Below are 26,959 nucleotides of genomic sequence, written 5' to 3'. Positions count from 1 at the left end.
CTCCCACCAACAATGCAGTAAGGTTCCCTTCTGTCCACATCCCCTCCAGAATCTGTTGTTATTAGAGTTATTGATTTTAGCCATTCTAACTGGGGTGAGGTGGTGTCTCAACGTTGTTTTGATTTGCATTTCTTTTTATGGCTAGGGAGGTTGAGCATTTCTTCATGTGTCTATTGGCCATCCTTCTTTCCTCTTCAGAAAAGTTTCTCTTTAAGTCTTTTGCCCACTTATTTATTGGGCAGTTGTTTCTTTGAAGATTTGTTGTTGGGGGATTTAATTTTTTTGAGTTCAAGGTATATTTTAGATATGAGACCCTTGTCCGTTGTATGGCTAGTAAAGATCTCCCAATCCATGGGATTTAAAATATGTAAGTATTTTTAAAGACATGTAATTATTATTTTTAGTAATTAAATCAAAATATATGCTCACTATTAACATAAGTGAATTACCTAATTATAATTACTGACCATGAAAAGCTGGGGAGAATTTCAATTGGCCCAGCCTCAGCTTATTATGTACTCTGATCATTTTTATTATGCATAAAACATAGTTTGGAAGAATAAACCACTATGAGTAATACCAAATTTTTGTACAAATCTAATGTGTGTATGTATATGTGGGTATGTGTTTAAAGTTTTACCACAAAGAGAAAAGGATATATTCTTCAAAATATAGAAATAAATAATTCATTGAATCTTTAAGGAAGCTTTTCAAATTTGGAAAAAAAACTTGGAGAATCAATACCTTTACATAAATAGATAGGCTTATTATGTCTTCTTTAAATCCAGAATGGAATTATTCTTAAAGATTCTATTTCAGCCAGGCACCAGTAGCTCATGCCTATAAATTGTAGCCACTCAAGAGGCTGAGATCTGACAATAACAAATTCACAGCCAGTTTGGGCAGACAAAACCAAAAGATTCTTATGTACAACTAGCCAGCAAAAAGCCAGAAGTAAAGGTTTGGTTCAAGAGGTAGAGCATCAGCCTTGAGAAAAAAAAAAAAGCTGATCAGAGAGAAAAAGACCCTGAGTTCTAAAAAGACATTACTTTTATCTCAGAGGGTGAGACCAAAACGATCATGGTTTCAAGTGAAACCAAACCTATTATATTCTGCTTGATCCGTTTAAATCACAAAATCAGACACTGCCATCATCGTTGAAGAGTTGAAATGCCTGGCATCATTAACTGCTCCCGGAAACGTCATCTCAATGTGCCACTGCCACCTTACAGAACTGGGACAGACAGTAAAGAGTGCTGATTATATCTTGAGACAGTTTCAGACAACATTAATAACCTGCATTTATTTATTTGTTTATTCTTTTATTTTTGACACATTCTTACAGTGTAGTGGGGCTGGCCTTAAACTTGCTATACATAGATGAGCTGTTTCTGAACTAGAGATGTCCCTGCTGGCCTTACAGGATTCAAGAACTTCCTTTTCTACCCTGAACTCTTCCCACTGCTACTTTCTGTGTAGTAAAGTGGGAAAGAGAAGATTTATATTACTTGTTGGTTTGATGCTGTGTAAGCTGTCCTCTTTAAAAAATGCCAATTTATTGGATAAATTTGGGGGAGATTTCATGTAGTTAGTTTGCAATCATCATTGAGCTACTGGGTATCACACAGGTTAAGATAAGACCAGTCAGCTACAGGGTGTCTGTGGCTCATGCCTGTCATCCTAGCTACTCAGTAGGCTGAGATCTGAGGATCACAGTTCATAAACAGCCCAGGCAGCAAAGTCCATGAGACTCTTGTCTCCAGTTAACTACCAGAACACTGGAAGTGGAACTATGGCTCAAGTGGTAGAGCTCTAGCCTTGAGCTGAAGAGCTCAGGAACAAACAGCCCCATGACTAACCTGAAAAAAAAATCTGCTCATGTTGATGCCAAAAACCTGGGAAACAAAAAGTTTTAGTCCATTAACTACATTTTAGGCTAGATAAAATGAAAAGTATTTGTTCTCTCTTTATTAATGTGTCTTTTCTTTCCACTGCTTTAGATTTTCTTTTGACAACTGTTGAAATTTATTCTGTTGAGGTGGCTTTATCAGAATGTTAGGTTTTGATCAGCTGTAGGAAAGACAACAAACGAAATAACAATGGCTAAAGGGACAGAGAATGCTATATTTTCACTAATCATATAAATTCTGGAAGTGGGAAAATGAAGGTCTGATATGACTACTTTCCATCAGAAATTATAGCTATTTCTAGCTGCTACTTTTAGTGTACTGACTGACTCATGGTCCAATATCATTGCTTGAACTCCAGTTATCAATTGACCTACTGGTCCAAAAGGAAGGAGGAGGGAGGCTATAAAGAAGGGTGGACCTCTTCCATTTAAGAAGATTTTCCAGAAGTCTCATCATTTCTACTCACATGTAATTGCTTAGAATTTTATAACATATGGTACATACTTGCAATTCCAGTTCCTTGGGAAACAGAAACAGGAGAATGGGAATTCAAGGCCAGCTATGGCCAAAGCTGAGCATAGTGGCACATTACTATGGTCCCAGGTACTCAGAAAGCAGGGGTAGAATTGTGGTGTCAGGTTTGCCCTGGCAAATGTAGTACAAAACCTTATCTGAAAAAACATGAAATAAAAGCAAAAGGACTGGGGAGTATTATTGAAGTGATAAGAGCACTTAATAAGTGTGAGGCCCTGAGTTAATCTCCTATGATGGAGCCTCTCCTCTTTGAGAGAAGGGGAGAGGGGAAAAAAGGGGAGAGGGAGAGGAGACAGGGAGTGACAGAGACAGAGAAACAGAGGTAGAGAGGAGAGATGGGGTAAGTGAGAAGAGGAGAACAGAAGAGTAAAGAAAGAATAAGAATTTTGTTATATGCTCTCATGTAACTGGGCTAGAGCTACAAATGCCATGTTTCAGTTAGCGTCCAGCTAATAGCCAGGGCTCTGTTGCAAAGAAAGGGAGAGGGCATATCAGGAAACAATGTGTAATGTCTGCTACAATTGTAGAATAATCCTTTATGTATTGTACTTGTGTTGCATAACTTTTAAAAATACCTTTCCTCTGAATGAAGTATTTCCTATGTTGGAATCTAACAAGGTGTACCTGAGGATCGCAGTTAGTATCATGCAAAATTAAGATTGAGAGAAGAGGTGGGTTGGGAAAGATGATGAGAGATGTTGAAAAAAGTGACATTGATCAAGATGTATTCATAAACTACATTTTCAAAAGCAGCTCCTTTGTTCACCTACTTAAAGATAATTTTAAAAATTAAAAGGGGCTGGGAAGGTGGCTCAGTCAGTAGAGTGCTTGCCTCATATGCGTGAGGCTCTGGGTTCGATTCCTCAGCACCACATAAGCAGAAAAGGCCTGAAGTGGCGCTGTGGCTCTAGTGGTAGGGTGCTAGCCTTGAGCTGAAGAGCTGAGGGTCAGCGCCCAGAGTTCAGGCCCTGTGACCAACGGAAAAAAAAACAATTAAAAAAAGGAAAAAGTAAATAACAAATAACTTTTGTTGTTTTGCATTGAAAGTTTAGCAGCTGACTTTGTGTTCTTTCATACAGAACTAGACTCCACAAGGCCATGATGTGACTAATGGAGTTTTACTTGGTTTACTTGCAATGTTTTCATCACTTAAAAAAGTGAAAATTTAAACTCATCCCAACCATAAAATTCATAACGTTTGTATCATGCAATGAATACTTTCAATCATACACATTTTGTAACATTTTTATTGGCTTTAAGCCCAGATTTCCCTTTAATGCTTAGCGTAGTGTCTTGCACATGAAAGTACAATCAATGAAGGCCAAATTGAATTGACCTTCCCAACCAAATGTAATTTATCTGTCTGGTATGTAAAAGACCCTTGATAGCTTCTGCTCATACCCAACCATTATCTGAATGACAATGTTACACTAGCTTTGATTTAATTTGATCCTATCGGATGGTTATGAGTCATTGCTATGCATAGCAGCACCATAGGGAATTGTTCCTCAGCTATGTAAGCATTCTGCCCTATACAGTGAGCACACCTGCAGCTTTAGGACTGGGAAATCCTCCAGAATACTGAAGCACACAAAGATTAATCAAATCGACTCTGACCTGGAGAGTAAGTACCAATTTATCATGAAATCCATGAGTCAGTGCAATTACCATATTTATGACAGTCTTTCATCTTACTCTTCCTCGATCATTGAGTTGGTAAAGAGTGCATTTGTTTTAAATCTGAGCCATATTTGTTGAGATTTACCTCAAGAGAGTTGAAAACACAACTGCAATAATATCCTTGATTTTCTTATAATTACAAGTTATATAAAAGAATATTTTTATAAGAGTTGTTCTCTTTTATTTATTATTATTATTTTTAATTGTGAAAATACCCTACTGAGGGGTTACAATTACATAGGCAAGGTAATGAATGCATTTCTTATCAAGCATTGTTGCCTCCTCCTTTGTTTCCCCTTCCCAACCCTTCCCACTCCCCCATGTCTCCCCTTCAAAGTTGTAAAGTTCGTTTTTCGACATAACGACTTGTACATCTCATTGTTGCAATGGGTCCACCTGTATCCCTATTTAAACGGGTTGTTTTTACCCTTCCCCTCCACAAATTATACCAACATCAAATACAATGAAAGCAGGGGTTATACTGTGGGGGAGAAGCTAGAGGCTAAATAAGCTTTCTCATAGAAAGCAGTTTTAGTGTTCCAGTGAACAGTCCTAGCCTAGAGAATCACACCAAGTGTGCCATCACAGTACTTTGGCCAGAGAGGGAAAATCCAGGCAAGGAGAAAGCACATGTCTTTTGTCAGACTTTTGTGGTCTCCTCGTTTGTTTGCAATTAGGATGACCCTTTTTTCTTTTCTTTTTCTTTTTCCTTTGTTTTTCTCTCTCTGTCTCTTCCTTCCTTCCTTTCCTCCTGTTATTTGTTGTTGTTGTTGTTGTTGTTCTAGTCCTGGTACTTCCACTCAGGGCCTGGGTGATATCCCTGACTTTTTGTGATGAATGATAAAGCTCTATCACTTGAGTCACGATTTTACTTCCAGATTTTTTTTGCAGTTATTTGGAGATAAGATCCGTGATTTCCCTGCCTAGCCTGGCTTTGAACCATGACCCTCAGATCCCAACCTCCTGAGTAGCTAAGATTACAGGTATGAACCACATTGCCCAGCTAGTCCTTTCTTTTTTTATAAGTCATCTTGGATATTGTTTTTTTTTCCTAATCATCTTTAGAATGCACCGAACTGGAAATAAAAGGCTTATTTATAGATGTATAAAGGTGGTCACCATATTAATTTAGTGTTATATCTTTAAGCTCTTGGAATGCAAATATCTAGGATGGAAATTAAATATTCTACAACTTATACTAATATAGTTAAAAGAAATGCTAGTTGTAAAATTAATAGGATTGGAGATATTTTAACAGTTTTATTTTTTAATACGGAACAAATGATTTCACAAATCTTTATTTTATGCTGGTTGGGACAGGGCCTAGAAGGTAGAAAAGTAGCAGGGTGGGCCCTTTGTCAATCTCTGAGATTTTTAGCTGTTGTTTTTTTCTTTTTCAGTTTGTTTTGTATTCCCTTTCCTTAGCCAAGGTGGTGTCTGTACAAAGGAGGAAGCTGACTATACTTCCTGATAATGGGAGAGGAGATAGCTGTTGTGTCCAAATTAATTCCTGGGTCTACCCTTTTTCCCTACAACTTCCCAAAAGTTGATCTTTATCATGTCTGGTTGCTGTTGGCTGCTGATAAAACCCATGGACTGTGATTTCATACATTCTGAGCCATGTTGACCCAGACCCATTGGGAACTGCTGTCTCTGCTGTCTCTGCTAGGATGACACCTTATCCCTGACCACAGCAGCTCCATGGTAGTCTGTTTGGCACTCAGATTTCCAGTCCCTGCCCTTATCCCAGGGGAGATCCAGGAAGGTTAGAGGAGATGCAGGGAATTGTCTCTGGTCTTCCTCTCCTGATGACAATGTGCACTAGGACACGTTGTGAGGCTGGGGCATCAATGGCTTGCTGGCCATTTCTTCTTTCTATTTGGGTTTTGTAGCCCTCCCAATCCCTGAATTTAAATGCCATGGCAGTTGTGATGAGGAGCTGAGGACATTGTCTCCTGTTTCTATTCAATCATCATCTCTGCCTCAAAACGCTAGCAGACCTTTAATAAAATCCCCTCCATGCAAATTCTCCTCTTGTTACAGAGGTTGGCTTCACCTTCTCATTCCCTTCAAGCTATAGTGTAGCAGAGGAGTTTCCATGAGAAAGAGGAGTTTGAAGACGATATTGCTGCCAATCCCAGAAAATATATTAGGAGTGATTTAAACACTTGGAGAATCTTTTTTGTTAAATCAGCAAAATACCTTTCCAATTTTCTTCTGCAGCTCACAAATGTAATCCTTGCTACTCAGGAGGCTGAGATCTAAGATCAATCCTGAGCAGGAAAGTCCATGAGACTCTTAACTCCAATTAATTGCCAAACAAGCTGGAACTGGAGCTGTAGCTCAAGTAGTGTATCAGACTTGCACACACACACAAAAAGCTTAGGGACATACTCAGGCCCTGATTTCAAGTGCATATACACCTACATGTACACACACACACACACACACACACACACACACATCCAGAGATCAATTTAGACCAATTAAAATAATTTTATTATTTCAATTAATTTAAATTTTAATATAAATGTATTGCTATTAGGGTGTTTCATGTTAGGTATTGAGTACATTTCTTTTTCTTCTGTCATCCATCTTTCAATTTCTCCCAGTTTCCCCCTCATGTCCTTGCCTACAAGTTATATAATTCATTTTCCATATAATATAAACTCAATAGCATATTTCAATTAATTTTAATAATGCTATTTAAAACAATTACTAACAAAGCAGATATTTACGTTAGCTAAACCGTATGGTACTATATATCTAGTAAAAAAAAAGTCATTTTCTTTACTCAGGCAAGTGATTATGTGCTTACTTTTCTCCCCCCATGGCGATATAGTCAAGGTTCTAAGAAATTTAAGAAACAAGCCTCCAGTGCAAGTTGAATCCCAGGATGTGGCTGCATCCTCCTGGTTCTGAGAGCGAAGACTGTGAACAAATTGACCAAATTCCACTGGGGAGTGGACAGGCAATGAAAGGAGTAGATAGTCTCCAGAGTACTGGACTGTTGACACCAATAATTGTGCTTAGTTTTGCACAGTTTATGTTGAGAGCTGCACAGCATGAAAATGATAAGGCAGGATGTGAGTTTCACCAGGGTGTGTGTATGTGTGTGTGTGTGTGTGTGTGTGTGTGTAGATACCACCCAAGTTTAAGAAAAAAAAAAAAACAAATCTCCCTTCCACATTTAAAGACCATTTCAAAGTCAAGGTGGCAAGTGGTGGTAACTAGTGTTCCTCTATATTAGGGTTCATGTTGTTTTTTATAGAATTAAAGAACATTTACCACACAGATCCTGATTTCAAAGAATTAGAATCATGCTTAAAAGCTCATTCATGAAGAGCAGAGGAGGGGGAAGAATGCAATCATAAAATTCAATGCATATATTACAAAATTAAGGAAATTTGAGGGGAAGGATAGATTTGGGAAAGATGGGGAAGAATGAGGAAAGGGGCAACTTTGAGGCATTGTACTCATAAATTGCTTTGTCAATACAACTCCTTTGTATAACTATTTACAGATAATAATATACATTACGTTTTAATATAACGAAATTGGAGTAGATAATAAGTTAGCACTATATTTTGCAGAAGGTCTTCTAATATTAATTTATCACATAGATATCACTAGAAATTAAAATTCAAATATAATTTAAATAATACTCAATGTTAATATTCAAGGTTAAAAAGATTATTCATCCATTTATTCATTCACTCACCAAATAGTTATCCAATTCTTACTTGTACAGGGCATTGTGCTGGTGTGTGGAGTGAAGCAGACACAATATAGATATAAATGCTGCTTCCATGGAACAGGTTACAATCAAGTGAGACTGGTATTCAGGAAGCAATTGGATATATTCAAATACCCTCTAATTCTAGTTATATTTCCTCAAGCACATTCTAGATGACAATAGGATTCAGTTCCTTCAGAATCCTCTGACGACTGCAGGGAGGTCTTAATGTCTCCACTGTTGCTCGGCAGACATATTGGTCTCGCCAACTGCTGTGTGTGTCCTAGGTTCCTCCAGCCTCCCTTTGGCTTATTTCTGAAGAACTTTCTTTTCTAGGCATTGTCCGTTCACTGCGTGAGCCTCTCTTCATCCTCCAGTCTCTACCCACTGCAGCAGCTCAGTCATATTTGCTTATTTACTAAAATAATATTGGCTAAAAAACATTTCTTAGAAAAAGTAATGATGTATATTTATTCAACAATATATAGTGTATAATAACACTTGTGGACAATGTGATATTTTGATTTGTGTTCACTTGGCAGCTTGATCAAGATAATAAATTAGCCACTTAATCATGCATCTTTACTAAGAACTCCACCTCAGGTCAGGGGTGAATGAGGATAGAGGAAGTGAAAAGACAGGGTGCACTTTACAGTCACAGATAACCGCAGCTAATGTTTATTGAGTGTTCCCTTTTATAGCTGTCCACAAATGGACACTCTGAACTCTGTTGGTAAGAAGAGGGAAAGAGGAGGAGAAGCAAAGATGGGGATGTGGACCGAAGCTTTGTGTACCACAAAATACATTCTAATCTTCATTCTCTGGTAACAGGAAGGCAAAGAGGAATTTTATGAAGGATTTTTATGGGGAGTGTGGTGTTTGTACACGCATAATGACAGGGCTTTCTACAAATGGAGAATACAATGTCAAGTGGTATATATAAGCAGGACAGTAGTGTATTCTGACAGTTTCCCATCCAACCATTCATGTGGCAGATATAAGAAATTCCTTCCAAGGCCCTAGAAGGGAGGAGTAGAGCAGTCTGATTATAAAAAGGAAAGAATCAGAGGTGATACTGAGATGAGTTATCTGTAGGTCTGTGTTTGTAATACAGTTGTAAATTTATCTGGTAGAATAATTCTCCCAATCACAGGCAAATGAATAGTGATGCCCATGAAGCCCAAACTGCATTCCATTTATTTTTAATTAGTCTTTCCTAGACACTGTACTTAGTTTTATACTCGTATCATTTGATTATACATTACATCTGTTTCAAGTTCTGCAAAATCTGGTCCCACCTCTGTCTGGCATGGTACCAGGATTTCATGTAGAAAGTAGTATTTGACTGGTTCTTGTAAAACTAAAAGATCTCTGTGCACATGATAAAAAATGAGCTCTTGTTCTGAATGAGGGTAACTATGAGACAATATCTAGGTACACTGAAGGGCAGTAACTTGATTTGTTGATGAACTTCAGGATCAATAAAGTAAAAATCAGATTCCCTACCTTGTTGTCTAAGGTGTTTGCACTGTTTAGCTATTCTACTCTTTTGCTATGTAAGCAACAGATTTCTATTTAGATTAGTTCAAGCAAGAAGTTTGAGAAAAGGAGGCAAATTTGATACCTTCTGTGCATGAATGGAAATATCAAAGAGGGTGAATCTGATATTTATATGTACCTCTGAAAAGCCCTTTGTGCAATTTGTTTATGCTAATAAAATCCTTTAAAATAAAGAGGTTCCTTGTAGCAGAATATTATGGATTAGACAATGCTAGTGGCATATTGGGTTAGAGTTGAAAGTTCAGAAATGAATCCCCAAATCAACAAGTCAAATAAAAGGAATTTCATGCCTGCCCTTCACTATTACTAAAACCTAGCAGTTTTTTTCTACTTGTTTGTGTTTCCATTACCAGCTGCCTGTTCTTTCCCTCTACTGTAAACTAATTCCTTGCCTCTGTCACCTACTTCCTCTTGGCTCTGCTTTTTTTTTTTTAAAAAGAATCATTAAGATTTATTTTTAATTGTTACAATTACATGGGCAAGATAATGAGTACATTTCTTATCAAGCATTGTTGCCTCCTCCTTTATTTCTCCTTCCTATCCCTTCCCATCTCTTACCCTATCCCCACCCCCCACCCTTGGCTCTGTTTTTTTATGCCATCTGTTCCCTTTACTGGTCTTTCCAAATTTCGAATTCTCAAGAAAGCAAATTTCAGCTTCCACAGCTCATTATTCCTTGACTGGCAAGGTCAGAGGTCTAGGCTTAATGTACAACTTGTCTTGCACATTTGTTCAACCTGATATGCTTGAGATGTAGAGAATTTTAGTATCAAATATAAACATTTGTGTTGGTCTTTCAGCAGAGGTTGTGAGTCAAATATTTTCCTCTGCAAGGACCTACATGTGAGGTAGGCCTAAATATATGACGTAGACACAGTTAATCCTTCCTGAACATTTTCTTTGTGTCACTGTGCCATTTTCTGTTCTCGTAATGCTGCCAAAAACTATATGGTCATAATTACTACCATTGTCCTTGTTGTGAGGGAGATTAAAACTGAAAACCAATAAGCTCACATAACTTGGTCAAGGTCATACAGCTAATTACTAGAGGAGCTGGTGAGTAGTGCTGGTCTAGAGTCCATTTCTCTAGACCACAAGACTAAATGTGAGATTTTATGAAGGGCAGCTTATAGTATAGACTAGATATAAAAAAGTCCCTTTCTAAAGGAAGCTGATCCCAAAGTGGATGAGCTAAAAGGTCGGATGGGGAATTGTTAGAGAAGAGGTGTGATTTACACAGGTAAAAAAATACAAATCACTTAGATGTGGTGATGATGAATATGAATTTTAAAATGGATTTAGTGCTCACATGAGACATACACACCTTCCTGATGAAAAGGAGATGACTGAAAAGAAAATGAAGTTTCTTAGCCATAGAAAGAAATGACTTGCTGTTTGGAAGTATCACATCGAAAGCTTTCATACGATGCTTAAGAAGGAGCTGTTATGTTCTTCCTTACATAAAAGCCTTGACCAGTCCCAACTTTCCCTGCCTCTGGAAAATCCCCAGAAAAGGTTAGTTAAACTTTTAGGGTGTTTTTAAAGCCCTTGCCTTTTGTTTATATAATGTGGATCCATATTTTGAAGGGAAGACTTTGTATCCCTTACTTCATAACATGAAATAAAGAACACTTCTGGGATGAGCGCCATCTTCAGTGTTGACACTCTGGTTTCTTGGAGCCTCTGGGGACCCAAACATGGAAGCAGACCTGCCAAGCAATGCCACAGAAGCAAGAAAAGCATGGACTCTTATACAGCCTTGAGAAAAGCTTGAGCAAACATTTTGGCATGGAAAGTAAGGGAGGAGCCTCATACAAGAGAACTTTGACAACCAGTGATTATTCATAATCCTCAAAGGCCGTATCAAAGTCTTTGACTTGAGTGGGGTAGCAGTACAGTAAACTTTTTTGACCGATGTTCATATCTACCGAATATTAGTCCAAAAATAAAATGCTTATGGTTGCATTTACTTATTTAGAACACAGTATTTTTTCCAGCTTTCCTTGTCCTTCTCCCAATTCTTCTTCCCAGATCTTATACTGCCTTATGAAAGCTCAAGTCCCCTAAATTACTTTTACATTTCTCCTGTCTCTGAATTCTTTCTTTATTTATTTATTGGGTCCAGTTGTGGGGCCTGAACTCTGGGCCTGGGTGCTGTCCCTCAGCTCTTCAGCTCAAGGCTAGTGCTCTACTAGTTGAGCCACAGCGCCACTTCTGGCTTTTTTCATTTTGCTTATGTGGTGCTGAGGAATCGAACCCAGGGCCTCATGCATGCAAGGCAAGCGCTCTACCACTGAGCCACCTTCCCAGCCCCTGTCTCTGAATTCTTAAAGCATCTACTGCAGTATTGTGAGGAAACCAATGTGACTAAAGTCCATTCTGTTTACCATGTATTTTAGTATTTGGGAAGAGGGGAAAAGACAAGATTCCCTTTAAAATTTCAAGATTCAAACAGAAGCCCTGGAGTTACAAAACCTAGTAACACTAATAGATTTTCTTAAACCACCCAGAAAATGAAGTTTCACGGAGGAGAAGGTTACGAAGTATGAGAGCTTTTAATGAATTTGGGGCTACCCCAAGTCTCATAGAAAGCCACAAGAAGCACTGTCGGAAGAGCAGGCCCTTCCTGCCCATAGATTCTCTAGGCAGTGTAAATACAGACAAAAGCAATAAAGACACTGGACAGAAAGCCATGGAAACTGTTTCTTCTTATGGTAGGATAAATCAGCAGGTTCATTTTCTTAAAAGTTTTGCTGAGATTATATACAAACACTCCATTAGGCTGTGTTACATTAGGCTCTATGTAGTTACTCAGCAGGCATCACCATGCAAAAATGTAAAAGTCTGCCCTGATAGGATTCAGTGACAAATGTTAAGTGGTCAGATCACTTGTCTCCATTCTTTATTCTGCTTGTTAATCCCTCTTCTCCTCCCCCCACTCACCGTTTCCCTTTCTTTTTCCCTTTCCCTTCCCCATTCTTCTCTCCTTCCTTCCTTCTCTCTCCCTTCCTCCTCCCTTCCCTTTTCCTCTCTCCCCTCCACCCTCTCTTTCTCCATGCAAGTATTTGCTAAATAACTTATGCTCCAAGGTGTTTATTAGTGGACCAAATCTACCATTCTATGAGGCCTAGTGACAGAACAGAAATGAGGAAGCTGGATTCCAGATATAACTTTGCTGAAAACTAGCTTTGTGACAATAAAAAACAAAACAAACAAACAAGAATCCTTGCCCTTCTATCCTCATCTGTTAAGGAGAGTTAGATTACATGATCTCTAAGGCTCCCTTAGCTTTGAATGCAGTTTTGTTTACTCCCACAGAGATCACCACCCTGGTGGAAGCTGGCATGTTGCCTGAGAAGAACTTACCAGCTCTCAGGATATGCCCTGCAAATTCCAACACACTGAATGGAGACAAACATTATCATGTTATACTCTATAATGTGGCAATATGGTATTTTAAATCATTCCTTATGTCAAATGTTTTTCTACGAGATGATAGAAATCAATAAGTGATATATATATATTTATATATGTATATCTGGATTGGGAAAAACCAAGTTGCTGTTAGAAACTTGGGTTTCTAATTTAATATTCCAAAATTATTGAAATATTTCTCTTTGAATTGGTCAAATTCTATTTCTAGTAATTCTAATTCTAGTAATCAGTTGATTAATTTATTTTTATGTATCTTGAAAATATTACCTTACTCTCATTCATCAGAAGAATGATTTACTTATTCCAGACTAAAGTTTCATTACTCATGTAAAAAGAAAGAGACAAGTTTGTAAATAAGAGAGCTTTTTTATACCACACAGGAATATCTTGCCTGAGACCTACAATTCTAGAAATGATAACATATACCAGGTTATACAAAGACTAGTTTTATTAGCATAGGAATGCAGTTCAATTACAGGGAATTAGAGGAGATGAAATACTGTGTTGTTAGCACATGTGTTCTAGAACTAGTTTGCCTGCATTTGAATCCAAAGTCTGCCACTTCTCTGTTGCTGACTCTACAGGTTACTTATCCATACTTCCATTTCTTCATGTGCCAGGTAGTTATGAAAATAGTCAAAGCAATTAATGTTGGTAAAGGTTTAGAACAGTATTTGACAAAGAGAAGATACTTTATAATCTTAGTGGATTATTTAGAGACACTTGAAAGAACAACTAGGAAATAGAATGTGCTTACAGGAAATGGTAGAGTCACATAGCCCAAGCACCGCCATTTGTGTACATTTGGTTTCCCCAAGCAAGGCATAATTAAAAGTGGAAGTACAGGAGCCAGTGACAGGAATGCTGAAGAAAGAGGGGATAATCTATAACAAGCGCACAAGTAAATAGAAGTGAAAGGAAGGGAAGCTGGAGAAGTTTTTCTGTAGTCTTTTTCTTCAAAAACAAAATCAAGCTAAGCTCATATTGTCCAGGATTAGGCAGTGGATGGGTATAAATTCGTGAACTAAGGTAGATGAATAGCAAGAACTCTAAGGATCTAAAATAACCATGTGGTATACCTCAGTCATTCTGGAATCACCCTTGCAGAGAACTACTGCAGTGTTCACACAGAGAAGCAGTGTGTCTCTGAGCACCTTCACCAGGCACTCTCAGCCAAACCAACAGACACAACGTCAACAAACAATCCATTTTAGAAGTCTCAAAACTTCTTTGTTCCGGTGTCTGGGAGTCACCATTCACATATCAGTCCTTTTAGTCTAATTGCCACAGAAAAATAATAATTCAGTCCAAGTGTCAAATTCACATTGGAGTCAAATTGAAATTCAAACCGCCTCCTATATTTACATATTCGTGTGTTCAAGAAATCAGAACTTGCTTGTTTCACTATTCACTGTTCACACTGGGACCTACCACTAGTGTTCCTCCCAAGAAGTAAAGGCTACGGGAAATATATATATATATATATATATATATATATATATATATATATATATATATATATATATATATATATATATATATATATATATACACCCTTGTCTAGACATGGGACAAAGGTTGATGTGTCATTTATATTCCAGAGTTCACCTAAGGATCAGGTGGAAGCTAAATTCATCTGAAATTCCATTTCTTCTCCTCCTGTTCCTTCTTCCTTTTTCTTTCCCCTACCCCCTTCTCCCTTTTCACTCTTTCACTTCCTTCTCCTAAGACAAGATCCTTCATTATTAGCTGAAATACAAATCTTTGGTTCAGGGTCTGACTCTGAGAGTACTCAATCAAGGACAACCCTTACTTGTAATGTATTCATTCATTCATTCACTCAAAAAACTGCACTAAGTATCCATGTGTTTTCTGCTCAATTCAATGAAGACAAGTTGTGTAAAATGTGATTATGAATATTCTCAAAGTATTATGTGAGACACATGAAGATTATCCTTGTTAGAGGTAAGGGAAAAGATAAAGGTGTGAGAATACAATCATATCTACTGTGGTAAATTACACCTGGTAAATTCTCATGCATGCCAAAAAATTTGTTAGTCCTTAACTTGCTGACATTTATTGAAGAAGAGCCAACAATTTACCTAAAATTCCATTTTATACAATACTTATTAGACTTTGTAAACCAGAGTATGAGAAATGGATGTATAGACAAATAAGTATAATATGGTGAGTGCACTTTGAATACTGCATAAAATGCTGTAGAAATGTGACAGAAAGGTACATTTCTAAGAAAATGGAAGGAAGGGCCTTGTAGAATTAATTCTAGAGAGAGGTAGAGAGAAGAATTTTTATAAATGGATATTGCATTCTACCACAATTAGGTGTGAATGTGTGCTGGCAGATCTCTGGAGGAGTAAGCAAGGTCTGGATGGAAGTATGGTTTGCATGAAGATTAGACAAGATAAATCCAGAGGTGTAAGTGGAGCCACTTAGTGGTAGACCTTAGGTACTTCAGAGCTTTATCTGGTAGCAATTGGATACTGAGAAGTATGTAGGATTTACCTATGTGTGTCTTAACATATGGACAATGTGTTAAAGAAAAGTTTACATCGTAAATAGTAGTCAAAAGACTATTATTCAGTTAAATTATCACTTCTAATATACAATCACTTAAAAACTAGTATGTATTTTTAGAAAAATTATTGCAGAATTGACAAGAAGGTACAGAAATTTCCCACATATCTTCTGCCCTCAAATATCAATAATCAATAATACCTCACCCCCCATTTGTTACAGTGTATGAGCCCATAAACCCATTAAACCCATTTTAACATATCAATACCAAGAGTCAACAGTTGACCTTAGTTCCACTCTTGCTGCTTTCTTGCTAGGTTTGTACAAATGTATAATGACCTGTATCCACCATTGTAATATCACATGGAACACTCTCACTTGTAGAATGAAACTCCCCAGGCAATTTTATCTAGTATGTATCTAGTTTGATCCTAGTGAATCAAACAGACACACTAGTTGAATACAAGCGAGCACTTGAAGAATGTCCAGAAGACTAGAAAGGAGTTAAGCAAAAGAGATAAAGAGGTAGTTTGAAATTAATGATCTACTGGTTTAAGGAGTATACTGCAGAAATCAGATGTGGCAAAAATTTCTAATGACACTTATGGGGAAAATGATGGTGTGTTCTTAAGGCAAATAAAGACCCACCAGAGGAATAGTTTATATGTGCAGGAAGGAAGCAAACCCTTAGCTCTTCATAGATTATATTGCAGCCTCCCCTTCCTTTATTCTTCTCCTGCTATTTGACATTGGACAGCCATATGACATCCAAATTCCTAAAGTTGTATCTACTACTAAACTTTTGTCAACAAATAATGCAAGACTGAGTGTGTTTACTTAATTAAAGCAGTGATCTAAACAAGAACCAATTAGTATAACATCAGCATGAGAAACTTACTGGCCAGCTAAAATAGGAACCTATTCTAACCAGATTGTTCTTTAGTATATAATGAGGGACTTTTCATGCAAGAGTGCAAAACAGGCTTTGAAAGTATCACAAAATAAATTGGAAAATATGTGATTTTCCCCCCAAGTCAAACCACTCTTCCAGAGTCGATGTTTCAGTGAAAAGTACTACTAACTTTTTTTCTACTTGCTCTGAAATAGATACTGGCCAAGTGTCAGCTCTGCTGCAAACAACACTTAGCACTTCATGATCCTTCAGACACTGCCTTTATAAAACAGAAATTATCCTTCCGTTTAACACACTCAAGAGTTGGAAATCTAAATGTCTGTATGGACAAACATGTAATGTCATGTCACTTAGGATAGGTACACTGCCTTGGATGATCTTAGTAACATTTTTGAGAAAGAAAACACTCTAAGAAGCCAATAAAAAATAGGCTGAACTAAAACATTAGATTCCATTTCTTTCTGCTTCCTGTTTTCTCCTTTTTTTTTTTTTTGTCGGTCTTAGGGCTTGAACTCCCGGCTTGAGCGCTGTCCCTGAGCTCTTCAGCTTAAGGTTAGCACTCTACCACTTGAGCCACAGCACCCCTTTCAATTTTCTGAGTAGTTTATTGGAGTTAAGAGTCTCACGGACTTTCCTGGCTAGGCTGGCTTTGAACCATGATCTTCAGATCTCAGCCTTCTGAGTAGGTAGGATTACAGGTGTAAGCCACTGACGCCTGGCTGTTTTTTTTTCTTGTAACAATTTCTTGTTAGAATTTCATTCTGCTTCCCCCCCCCCCCGCAACAGAATTACTAGAAAATATAGACAATAGTTTTTAGCTATCAGAAAATACTTTCTTAGAATTTTGCAGTTGCAGTCAGTAAATCTAAGTTATAATCTAACAAGTATGTTGAGATATGTGCCAGTTTTGTACCTTCACCCATTCATTTTGGAAAGTCTTATCGGCCAGGCACTGTGATTGTTGATGGAGATGCAGTGGCAAGCAAAACCAGAGCCGCTGCTCTCTGACACTTATAGCTTAGATGTAATGACAAATATCAAATAAGTTCCTAAAAAGAATAATAGTGGTGTTCCCCACATACGGTGAGGGACAGTCTTAGTCAACAGGATGCTTTCTGAGGAAGTAAATTTTCAAACTGAGATCGTAGAATGACTGTGTTAGACATGTGATGTAGGAATGAATGAATGATGTACAAAGGCTCTGGAGTGAGAAGAGGGATGCTGTTCATAATGTTCAAAGGTGGGTAGGGCAACATGCAAAACAAATGGCTGTTTGAAAACAAGAAGTTTCCGAGAGCATTCAGAGACTAGGGCCTTTGAGGTAAAGAATTCTGGTCTTCATCCTAAGAGCCAATAGGAAATAATGAAAACTAATACACTGAGAAGTAGCAAAATTAGATTTGCCTACAACAAATCATTTAAAGCCATTCTTCAGAATTAAACAGAAATGGAGGTATCTGCTGTAAAGATGTACAAGTTATCAGACATGGTCGAGTGCCAGATGGGGAAATGCAAGAAGATCAAGACATGGAGAGAATCAAAGCATGGAGATAGGAATGAAATGGCTAGAGGAAGATAGTAGCTAAAACATCTTTATTTACTTGGTCATAACCAGTGTGAGCTGATGTGAGTTGTTTTGCTTTCACAATATTCTAGGAAATGCCACCTGACAAAAGGGGTCTTAATCAATAATCGTGTCTCCTGAAACCCTCTGTTTACAGATCAGGTACCCCACAAACCACTATGCTTCCAGTTCAACTTCCTTACCCCACCAATGCTCTTCAACCTTGATGTGGAGTGACCATTTGGAAAGGTGAGATTTAGAAGCTGCTTGGATGGACAGGATGGCCTTTCCTCATCTCTCTGTTCTGCCACAAAGACAGCATATCCCTCAGAATTAGAATGCAAATTAAATATACACATCTGATTAAGGAGTACTAAATTCCATAGAAGAGCTGTTACTGTTTATAAAACTCTACTTAAATTAACTCCAGCTAAGAGCTTTCTGAGCCTGGCTCCAGTCTGCAATTCTGGCAAATCAATTTTCTTGCAATGAAACAGGCTGGCCTGGACATCACTGATTTTTTTTTATAAGAACATGTTACAGAAGGATTTTAAGGATAAGGTTTAGACTCCATATGACTATCACACTTTTGGTTATCTTTTTGATTTGATTATTTTACATGAAATAGACACTTCAGTGAATGGACACTTTAGAAAGCATAACCTAATATCGAATCAATGCATGATAGTCCATGTTATTACTTTTTTATTTTGTCCCAGTCACAGGACTTGAATTTAAGACCTGGATGCAGTCTCTTGGCTTGTGTGCTCAAGGATAGCACTCTACCACTGAAGCCACAGCTCCACTTCTGGCTCTTATGTGGTATTTAATTGAAGGAAAGAGTCTCATGGACTTTTCTACCCTAGGTGGCTTCAAACTGCAATCCTCAAAATTCAGTCTCCTGAGTAGCTAAGATTACATGCATGAGCCACTATTGCCCAGCTTATATTAAATTCTAAGCACGTATTTCCACTCTCAAGCACTTCATATTTCTGTTTGGATTATAGGATTAATTAAATAAACTCTGACAGGTATTATTGTAATAAGTGATGTATTTTTTTTTACAGTCCTGGGGATTGAACTCAGCGCCTAGGAACTGTCCCTGAACTTCTTTTGCTCAAGGCTAGCACTCTACCACTTGAGCCACATTACCACTTCCAGGTTTTTCTGTATGTAGTACTGAGGAATTGAACTCAGGGCTTCATGCATGCTAGGCTAGCACTCTACCTCTAAGCCACATTCTCAGCCTCTGATCTACTTTTTTTTTATTTTTATATAAAAGAAAGAATGTGAATGACAGGATTTCATTATTTTTCCAAATGGCATACTAACTTATGACCTGTCTATCTCTTCATTTGAATAGAAATTAGCATGCTTCTTTATTTAATTCTCTAGCTATTCTTAAATATAAGAACTCCTCTGTACACAAGTTATTATGAGTGTGGACATTCAACAGCTTAATTTCGTTGGTTATTTGTCCTCCCAATGACTGCAGTAAATGAGAGATGATCACTTTGTTTTTCAGGGGACATTGAATGCTTTTCAATGGGGATAAAGTCTGCAACTAAGCCAACATGAAAAGAATAAGCTGGGCGATTCTGAAAGATAGTTTTGACATGATAAGTCAAATACAATTTTTATTCATCTGACATTTACAATTCTACATATTTCTTTTAATAACTGAGAGATATGAATACATGTAGTTGGGGCTTGTTTTGCTATAAACAAGAATTTCATTAGGGGTGAGACAAAAGGAAAAGAAGTGGTAACTGATTATGTCTCCTTTTTATAGGTTTATTCTAATAGTATTTTTAATTTTAGGTAAATTTTATTGTACATATATGCCATTATAAGAAAAAAGCCATACTTTGTATAGAAACTTTGGGGAAAAATAGAAATATGGCTTGCTAAACTTGAGTTCCACCACTCAGAAAAAAAAATCTATCCTTAATTTAGAATAGTTTGTTCTATTCTTTTCTCCCTATGTTCTTCTTGATTTTGTTTTATATGCATATGATATTATATATGCATTTTTGTGCTTTCTTATTTCAGTTAGTATAAGCATTTCTCAGACAATTTGCAAATATTTTGCAAAGCTATTTTAATATTTATATGAGTCTATCAAAAGAGTATACTACAGTTTACTTAAACTTAATCTGTGGTCACATTTGGCACCATGACTAACAGTACTGCATCATTATTGGAGGGCTGAAATGCTGAGGGTTTTTTTTTAATGTGTGCATTTTTTATAAGAAGACTTTAAAGAAACATGTTTTTAATATTCTTTACAGATGAAGGTAGTCAGATTGCATCTGAAAAGAATGATAGATATTGCACATTTCATTACCAATGAAGAAAATTTATGCTTTGCTTCACCTTAATCGGAACTTCATTTATCATTTAAAAACATACAATGCTTTGTTTAATAGAAGAAAATTGCATTTCTTGTCCATTTCAGTTTTCACTCTTCATTATTAGTTTGGGACTGCAATTACATACATACAGCTCTTATTTTAGGATCAGTTGCTCCCATTTGTAAAACATATTATTGCTTCAAACAAGCATTATTTGACAATATATAGACATTTTACCATATCTTACTCTCAATATACACAGAAATTTAAAAGTTTATCCTTGTCCACACTTATGGTATCTCTCTCTCTCCCTCTCTATTCTAACAGATAATGAAAGAACAGAGGTGGACTTTTTAATTGAAATTCCTGCTTCCTGAGTTTGTATGTGGCTTCCCATCTGAGGAGAATTTTGTGCTTCGATTTGGATTGCATCTTTATTTTTGTCTCATATTTTATTTTAACATGTTTCTTGTCAGTAATGCATTCAGAAGCTAGTTTTATTATTATAATCCATATTCACTTGGTTCCTTTGAAGAATTTTGCATACTCATTTAAGAAGTTGGAAAGGGTTACACAAAATTATTGCTAGAAAGGTGAGCAAAAGAAAGAGTGGCATGCATGTTCTCCAATCGCACACCTTTATCTGGGTTTATCTTCTCCCGTGTGGCTATCTTTACATTTGCTACAGTTTCTGATTTCCCAACCTGAATTTCATGAATTGATATAAATTTTTGACAGTGAAAAGCAAACACATCAGGAAGAATCATTCATTAGACTTAATGAGATAGAAAAGTATGCCTCATGAAGGTAGGAACCATCATGATCCTTACACAGATTGTATAATTAACATTATACAGAGGCTATGTCCTCCCGGATTAGGCTTACAAATAAAAATTCCTAACTTTCAGTTCTGGTTACAGCTCATTTAGTAATCGGTTTAGTTATTATATGTTTCTTCCCTTAAAGACAAAGGAACGATAAGGCTAAGAGCACTTTTGAAGTGTCATTAACAGTAATAAGCTTAGTGATTATTAAATATTCAAGTAGAACAATGGAAAACATCAAGACAAAGACCCTAGTTATTACTTCATTTGTGTTTTATTTTTGAATCACCATGAAACATCACCTATAATTTCTTCCCAGGCTCTCAGGTAGCATCTAAAAAGGCAAAATTAATAAATGACAGCTACTGTACACCAAATGCTGTGACTTCTTTGAAATAAAAGTCTATTTTTGTCTGTATTGGAATTTTAAAAAATTCTGTGGACTTTTTTTCTTTTTTTTCTTCAAATACATTTTTAATTGTAAAGACACTGTACAGAGGGGTTACAGTTACACGAGTAAGGTAATGAGTACATTTCCTATCAAGCATTGTTTGTTGCCTACTCCTTTTTTTCCCCCTACTATTCCTTCCTTCCCCACCTCCCCAAATACTCTCTCCAACCCCCTCCCCCTGCCAGAGTGGTAAAGTTCGTTTTCAACATAGGGTCTTGCGCATCTCATTGGTTTTTTATTAATACGTTTTTTTTATTGTGAAAATACCGTACAGAGGGCTTACAATTACATGGGCAAGATAATGAGTACATTTCTTATCAAGCATTGTTGCCTCCTCCTTTGTTCCTCCTCCTTTTTTTTTCCTTACCATCCTTGCCTCCAATCTCCATGACTACACTCGTTTTTTGGGGGTCCGGTCGTGGGGCCTGAACTCTGGCACTGGGCGCTGTCCCTCAGCTCTTCAGTTCAAGGCTAGCACTCTACCACCTGAGCCACAGTGCCACTTCCAGCTTTTTTTTTCTTTTTGCTTATGTGGTGCTGAGGAATCAAACCCAGGGCCTCAGGCATGCAAGGCAAGCACTATACCACTGAGCCACCTTCCCAGCCCTACACTCGTTTTTTGACATAGCATTGTTGCAATGAAATGTACCTGTATCCCTATTTAAACAATTTGTTTTTTTCCGTTCCCCTCCACAAATTATACCAGCATCAAATACAGTAAAAAATAAAGGGGGGGATATGCTGTGGGGGAGGGACATACAAAGCAACAAAAAAAATCATCTTATAAATATGTAGAAGCAATAGCAAGCAAGAAAAAACCACTTGAATCTTTATCTTGGGGTTTATTTCACCTAACATCAATTTATCTGACCTTTTCTGCTTGACTCAGACATATACTAGTTATTGGAAATAAGGTAAACCATGGGACCTATGTTTCTTTGCACCTGGCATACTTCACTTAGTATAATTTTTTCCAAGTCTTTCCACTTCCTAACAAATGGGGCAATATCATTCTTTCTGATGGAGGCATAGAATTCCATTGTGTATATATACCACATTTTCTTGATCTATTCATCTACTGAGGGGCATCTGGGTTGGTTCATATCTTAGCTATGGTAAATAATGCTGCAACAAACATAGTTGTGCTGGTAGCTTTAGTATGGTCTTGTTTGTGATCATTTGGGTAAATGCCCAAAAGTGGGATTACTGGGGCACAGGAAAGCTCTATGTGGAGTCTTTTGAGGAACCTCCAAACAACTTTCCAAAATATTTGAACAAGTTTACACTCCCACCAACAATGCCTTGGAAGAAAACATCTCCTTGTTATAATGGGTCAGCCTGTATTCCTATTTAAGCATTTTGTTTTTTCCCTTCCCCTCCCTAAATTAGAAAAATGTATATACATGATGCAGGGCACCAGATCAAATACAGTGAAAACAGAGGTTATACCGAGGGGGAGGAACATACCAAAGAAACAAAAAAAATTGCATAGTACCCTATAAATATATTAAAAACAATAGCAAGAGAAAAAAAACTATTTGTGTCCCTATCTTGGGTTTCATTTCACTTAACATCATCTTATATGGTCATGTGTACATAGCTTTTGACCTTTTCTGCTTGTCCTAAACTTATTGCAAATAAGGGAAACCTTGGGACCTATGTTTCTTTGGGACTAGTTTACTTCACTTAACATAATTTTTGTGGGCTTTTAAAAAAGTAATTTTAGTCATCTCACTCTTATATGTTTTGAAACTAATGTTTCTCAACTCAAGCAAACTCTCTGCTCTTTTCTACCTCTCTCTTTCCCAGCTCTCTCTCTTTCCCAGCTCTCCCAGCTCTCTTTCCCAGGTCTTTCTCCACCACGTGGAGGACCAAGATGGCCTGGTGCCAGCCGGAATGATGAATAAACCTACCCCTTACCTAAAAAAAAATACTCAGATTTGTCTCTAGAAAATCTGAAATCAGAGCCATATACTTTTTTAGGCATTGAAAGTTGAAGGGAAACTAGATGTTACTCATTGAAAAAGGACAAATAAGCTTTGTAAAGCTCATTGAACAAAGAGGATTTTTAAAAGGTATTTGATGCCATTACTGAGCACAGAAGATAATGTTGGTCAGTTTTTTTAAGTTGCCTTTTTTTAAAGTCAGGCTAACTTATCTGAATATTTTAATTTAAAGTTCTGTACCTGTTCACACAATTTTGAAAGATATAATAAACAGTTGTACCTCTGTTTCATATCATAGTAATAAAAGTCTCATCTTGAGTTCTAGGTCATCTGCCTCTCCCAGTGCCTTTGATTTTAAAGTCTTACGACTTCAGAATTTATGATTTTGATTTGTTTTCCTCCCTAAACCAACCTGCTCTTCAGATATGAGTTGACTTTTCCCTTTCTACTTTCTTATGTTGAATTTTAACTCACAGAGTTTCAGAATATGATCTTATTTGAACATAGGGTATTACATACATAGTTTGGTTCCAGTGAGGTAGACTCCTAATCTAATGTGACTGATGTCTTAATGAAAAGGGGAATTTGAACGTGAGTGCATACCCAGGAGGAGCAATATGTGAACATGAAAGCAGAGACAGGTTGATATGTCCATAGGCCAAGAAATGCCATTTTGAACAAACCACCAGAGATTAGAAGACAGTCATAGAATAGATTTGTAGTTCAAGGAAGGAGTTAGCCCTTCCAATACCTTGATATAGGACTTTCAGCCTCTAAAACCATTAGATAATACATTTTTTGGTATTTAAACAATCTAGTATATGGTACTTCATTATAACAACCATAGGAAACCAGTGTTAATATATCATCTTCACTACTGTGCTAGAAAATATTTTTCATTGGCTGATGAGTATGTCCCTTTCCCCCTTTTGCTTTTCAGAGGATGAAAAAGGATGACTGTAAAGATGAGATAATTTGTCATCTGGTGAAACCTTATATCAAAAAAGTTTTTGTAACACATCTGTGGATACATTCCAATAATGAAAAGTTATTTGATAGAAGTGTGAACCTGAACCATAGGAGCCTTCAACCAAAGTCAAGGAAGGAATTTAGCAGTAGGAGAAATTCAGTAGGGATAGAAATAATAAAGTTTGCTATTAGTAAGGGGGAAAGGGAGTGGTCCTGATCATTTGGGAAGTGTTAAGAGATTTCCAAAAAAAAAAAACTCCTTAGAAAACAATGAAGAAAATAAAAGAGAAGGTACTGGTTTCAAGAGAAAAACATCCTTCAACCTCCTTTTACTAAATATGAGTAGCTTTCATATACTTGGTATATCATTTTCCATCCCTTCATTTGTAGCATTTTTTTCAATTAACAGTTGGATCTTTCCTTTTTAATTCAGTCAGCCAGTCTGAGCCTTTCAATGGGACCATTTACATTGAGAGTTTTTACTGGTTTTTATAATTTTATTGGTTCTTTTCCTAGTTGGGTTGAGTACTGTTTTTTTCTCTGTTACTCATCTTAGGAATTTGCTGGTATACTGAAGTGAATATGCTTGATTTCTCACTAATTCTATTTATTTATGTTTCTTATCAAATCTCCTCCTTTCTGATCTCTAGTGTTTGTTGTGCCCTGATCTTTTTTTTAAATCTGTTTTGAAATTCAATCTTCTTTCCTCTTAACTTCATCCTTTATTCTCCTCTTTTTCCCTCCCTCCTTCCCATTCAGACTTCAGAACATATTCAGTATGCGAAGGACTATGTGCCATCTTGGGAAGAGATGAAAATACAGAATCATTCATGTCACCATAGGAGCCCATACTGTGACTCCATTGTCATTTTTGTCAAGTAGACTAAAGCAATTATTGAGTCATGACTCTTAAAAATTGGTGCAGTTATGGGTTAGCTGTCGACTAATTTTATTTCCATCTTGTATTTAAAAGAATTTTAACTCAGGCAAATCTGATACCTTCCACAGTCCATTTTCAAGTTTACTGTCAATTGATGGTATTGAGCTAATAGTATTTGCCACCATTACAGGAATGCCTATGCTCCAGTTTATGTGGTTGCCATCCATCTCTGTGGTCTCTGAGCTTTCAACTATTTATTTTGTTTCTCATACAACTTCCATTCTTCCCCAAACTGAGCAATTGGCTCTAATCTAATTGGGTCACTCAAAAATAAAAAAGGATACAAACTAAAACAGTTTTCCCACCACATCTTTTATGAGATTTTTGATTAACCTCTTAGGAAGAAAATGTCAGTGTTTTATGATCAGATACAGGATTACTTTAGAATTGTCTTCCTTAATTTCAGCCAGGGATGACATGTGTCACTGAGATTTTATTCAATCTCCAAACCCATTCAGTTTCCTAGTCAACATCAAGTCAGATCTTCTGTGATTATGGCTGGAAGTAATTCTTGTTGTGTCAAAGCCTCTGGAATGGTTGATAGTCTCAAACATGCTGCTCAGTGTATGTTCCTAATGCATGTATTGTAAGTGTGTTTTGACATTTAGGTTGTTCCAGTAAAAGCATAACCCCTCCTTCATTTTCTCTTCTTCATGTAAGTATGCATGAAAACTCTCTGAAACTAGGAGTATTATTCTTAGTGAGATTCTGTGAGAAGACCTCACTTTAATATCATTTGCAAGAGTAGATGTCAAGTTTTCTTTTTTAAACTCTCATATGTCTTCTCTTTTTCTTTGTACTTATTTGGTAAATATGCACTTTCACATCTGTTCTATTTAACTAAAACAAAATGCCTGTATTATAGCAAAATGACATGGAGATAATATTGAATTTGCTTGTCTACTCACAGAGAAAGCTGTTATAGTAAAAAGGAGAGGATATTAGATGTGATATCAGAGGTGCTGGATTTTCATTGATCTATGTGAATTTGGATGTGTAATTTAAAGCTCTAGAATTCAGTTCCATCATCAATATGCTAAGGCTTTCCTATCCTATTCAGGATAGCTATGAGGTTTAATAAGAGTATGTTATGTTGCAGCTCTGTAAAATTATCAAAGCAATGCAGTCACACAGCTCCATACTACCAGCCTCTACTCCTGGGCCCATGGAAAAAACCCTGTCAAACTCTCATACTCTTTACAACAGCATTGTAAAATAAAATTTCGTAACATCCTTTTTAAAGATGGATCCAAGTGACTTTCAGCATAGTGGAAAGAAGCCTTTATAGAAGAAAAAAGGACAAGTCAGCTAGCAAATAAGTTACAAGACAGGCTTAGAACCAGATCCATGGACAGGAATCCAATTAAGGACAGGGAGAGAAGTGGAGGACCAGGGAGGAATGGGTGGGAATGTTAAAAGGGATGTCATTGAACAAGATATATTGTATTCATAAACTGCCTTATGAAATGGCAATTCTTTTGTACAACTACTTAAAGACACTATTTTTTTTAATTTTATTTTATTTTATTTGTGAACATACTGTACAGAGGGGTTACAATTGCATGGGCAGGATAATGCGTACATTTCTTACCAAGCATTGCAGCCTCC

General features: G+C 36.9%; 1 protein-coding gene across 1 annotated transcript in view; it reads left to right on the top strand.

The window, feature by feature from the left end:
• Positions 1 to 21,451, top strand: part of Ptger3 (prostaglandin E receptor 3 (subtype EP3)) — a 71,181-nt gene extending 49,730 nt beyond the window's left edge. Inside the window, exons 3-4 of the mRNA XM_013020635.1 lie at positions 18,025 to 18,116; positions 20,549 to 21,451. Of these exons, the coding sequence (XP_012876089.1) occupies positions 18,025 to 18,116; positions 20,549 to 20,552 (96 nt within the window). The 3' untranslated portion in view covers positions 20,553 to 21,451. The remainder of the gene's footprint in view (positions 1 to 18,024; positions 18,117 to 20,548) is intronic.
• The last annotated feature ends 5,508 nt before the right edge of the window (positions 21,452 to 26,959 follow it).

This window comes from Dipodomys ordii, unplaced genomic scaffold (genome assembly GCF_000151885.1).
Source record: "Dipodomys ordii isolate 6190 unplaced genomic scaffold, Dord_2.0 Scaffold51, whole genome shotgun sequence".
Lineage (NCBI taxonomy): Eukaryota > Metazoa > Chordata > Mammalia > Rodentia > Heteromyidae > Dipodomys > Dipodomys ordii.
Note: the sequence above shows the minus strand (reverse complement) of the source record. Positions and strands in the feature narration are given on the sequence as shown.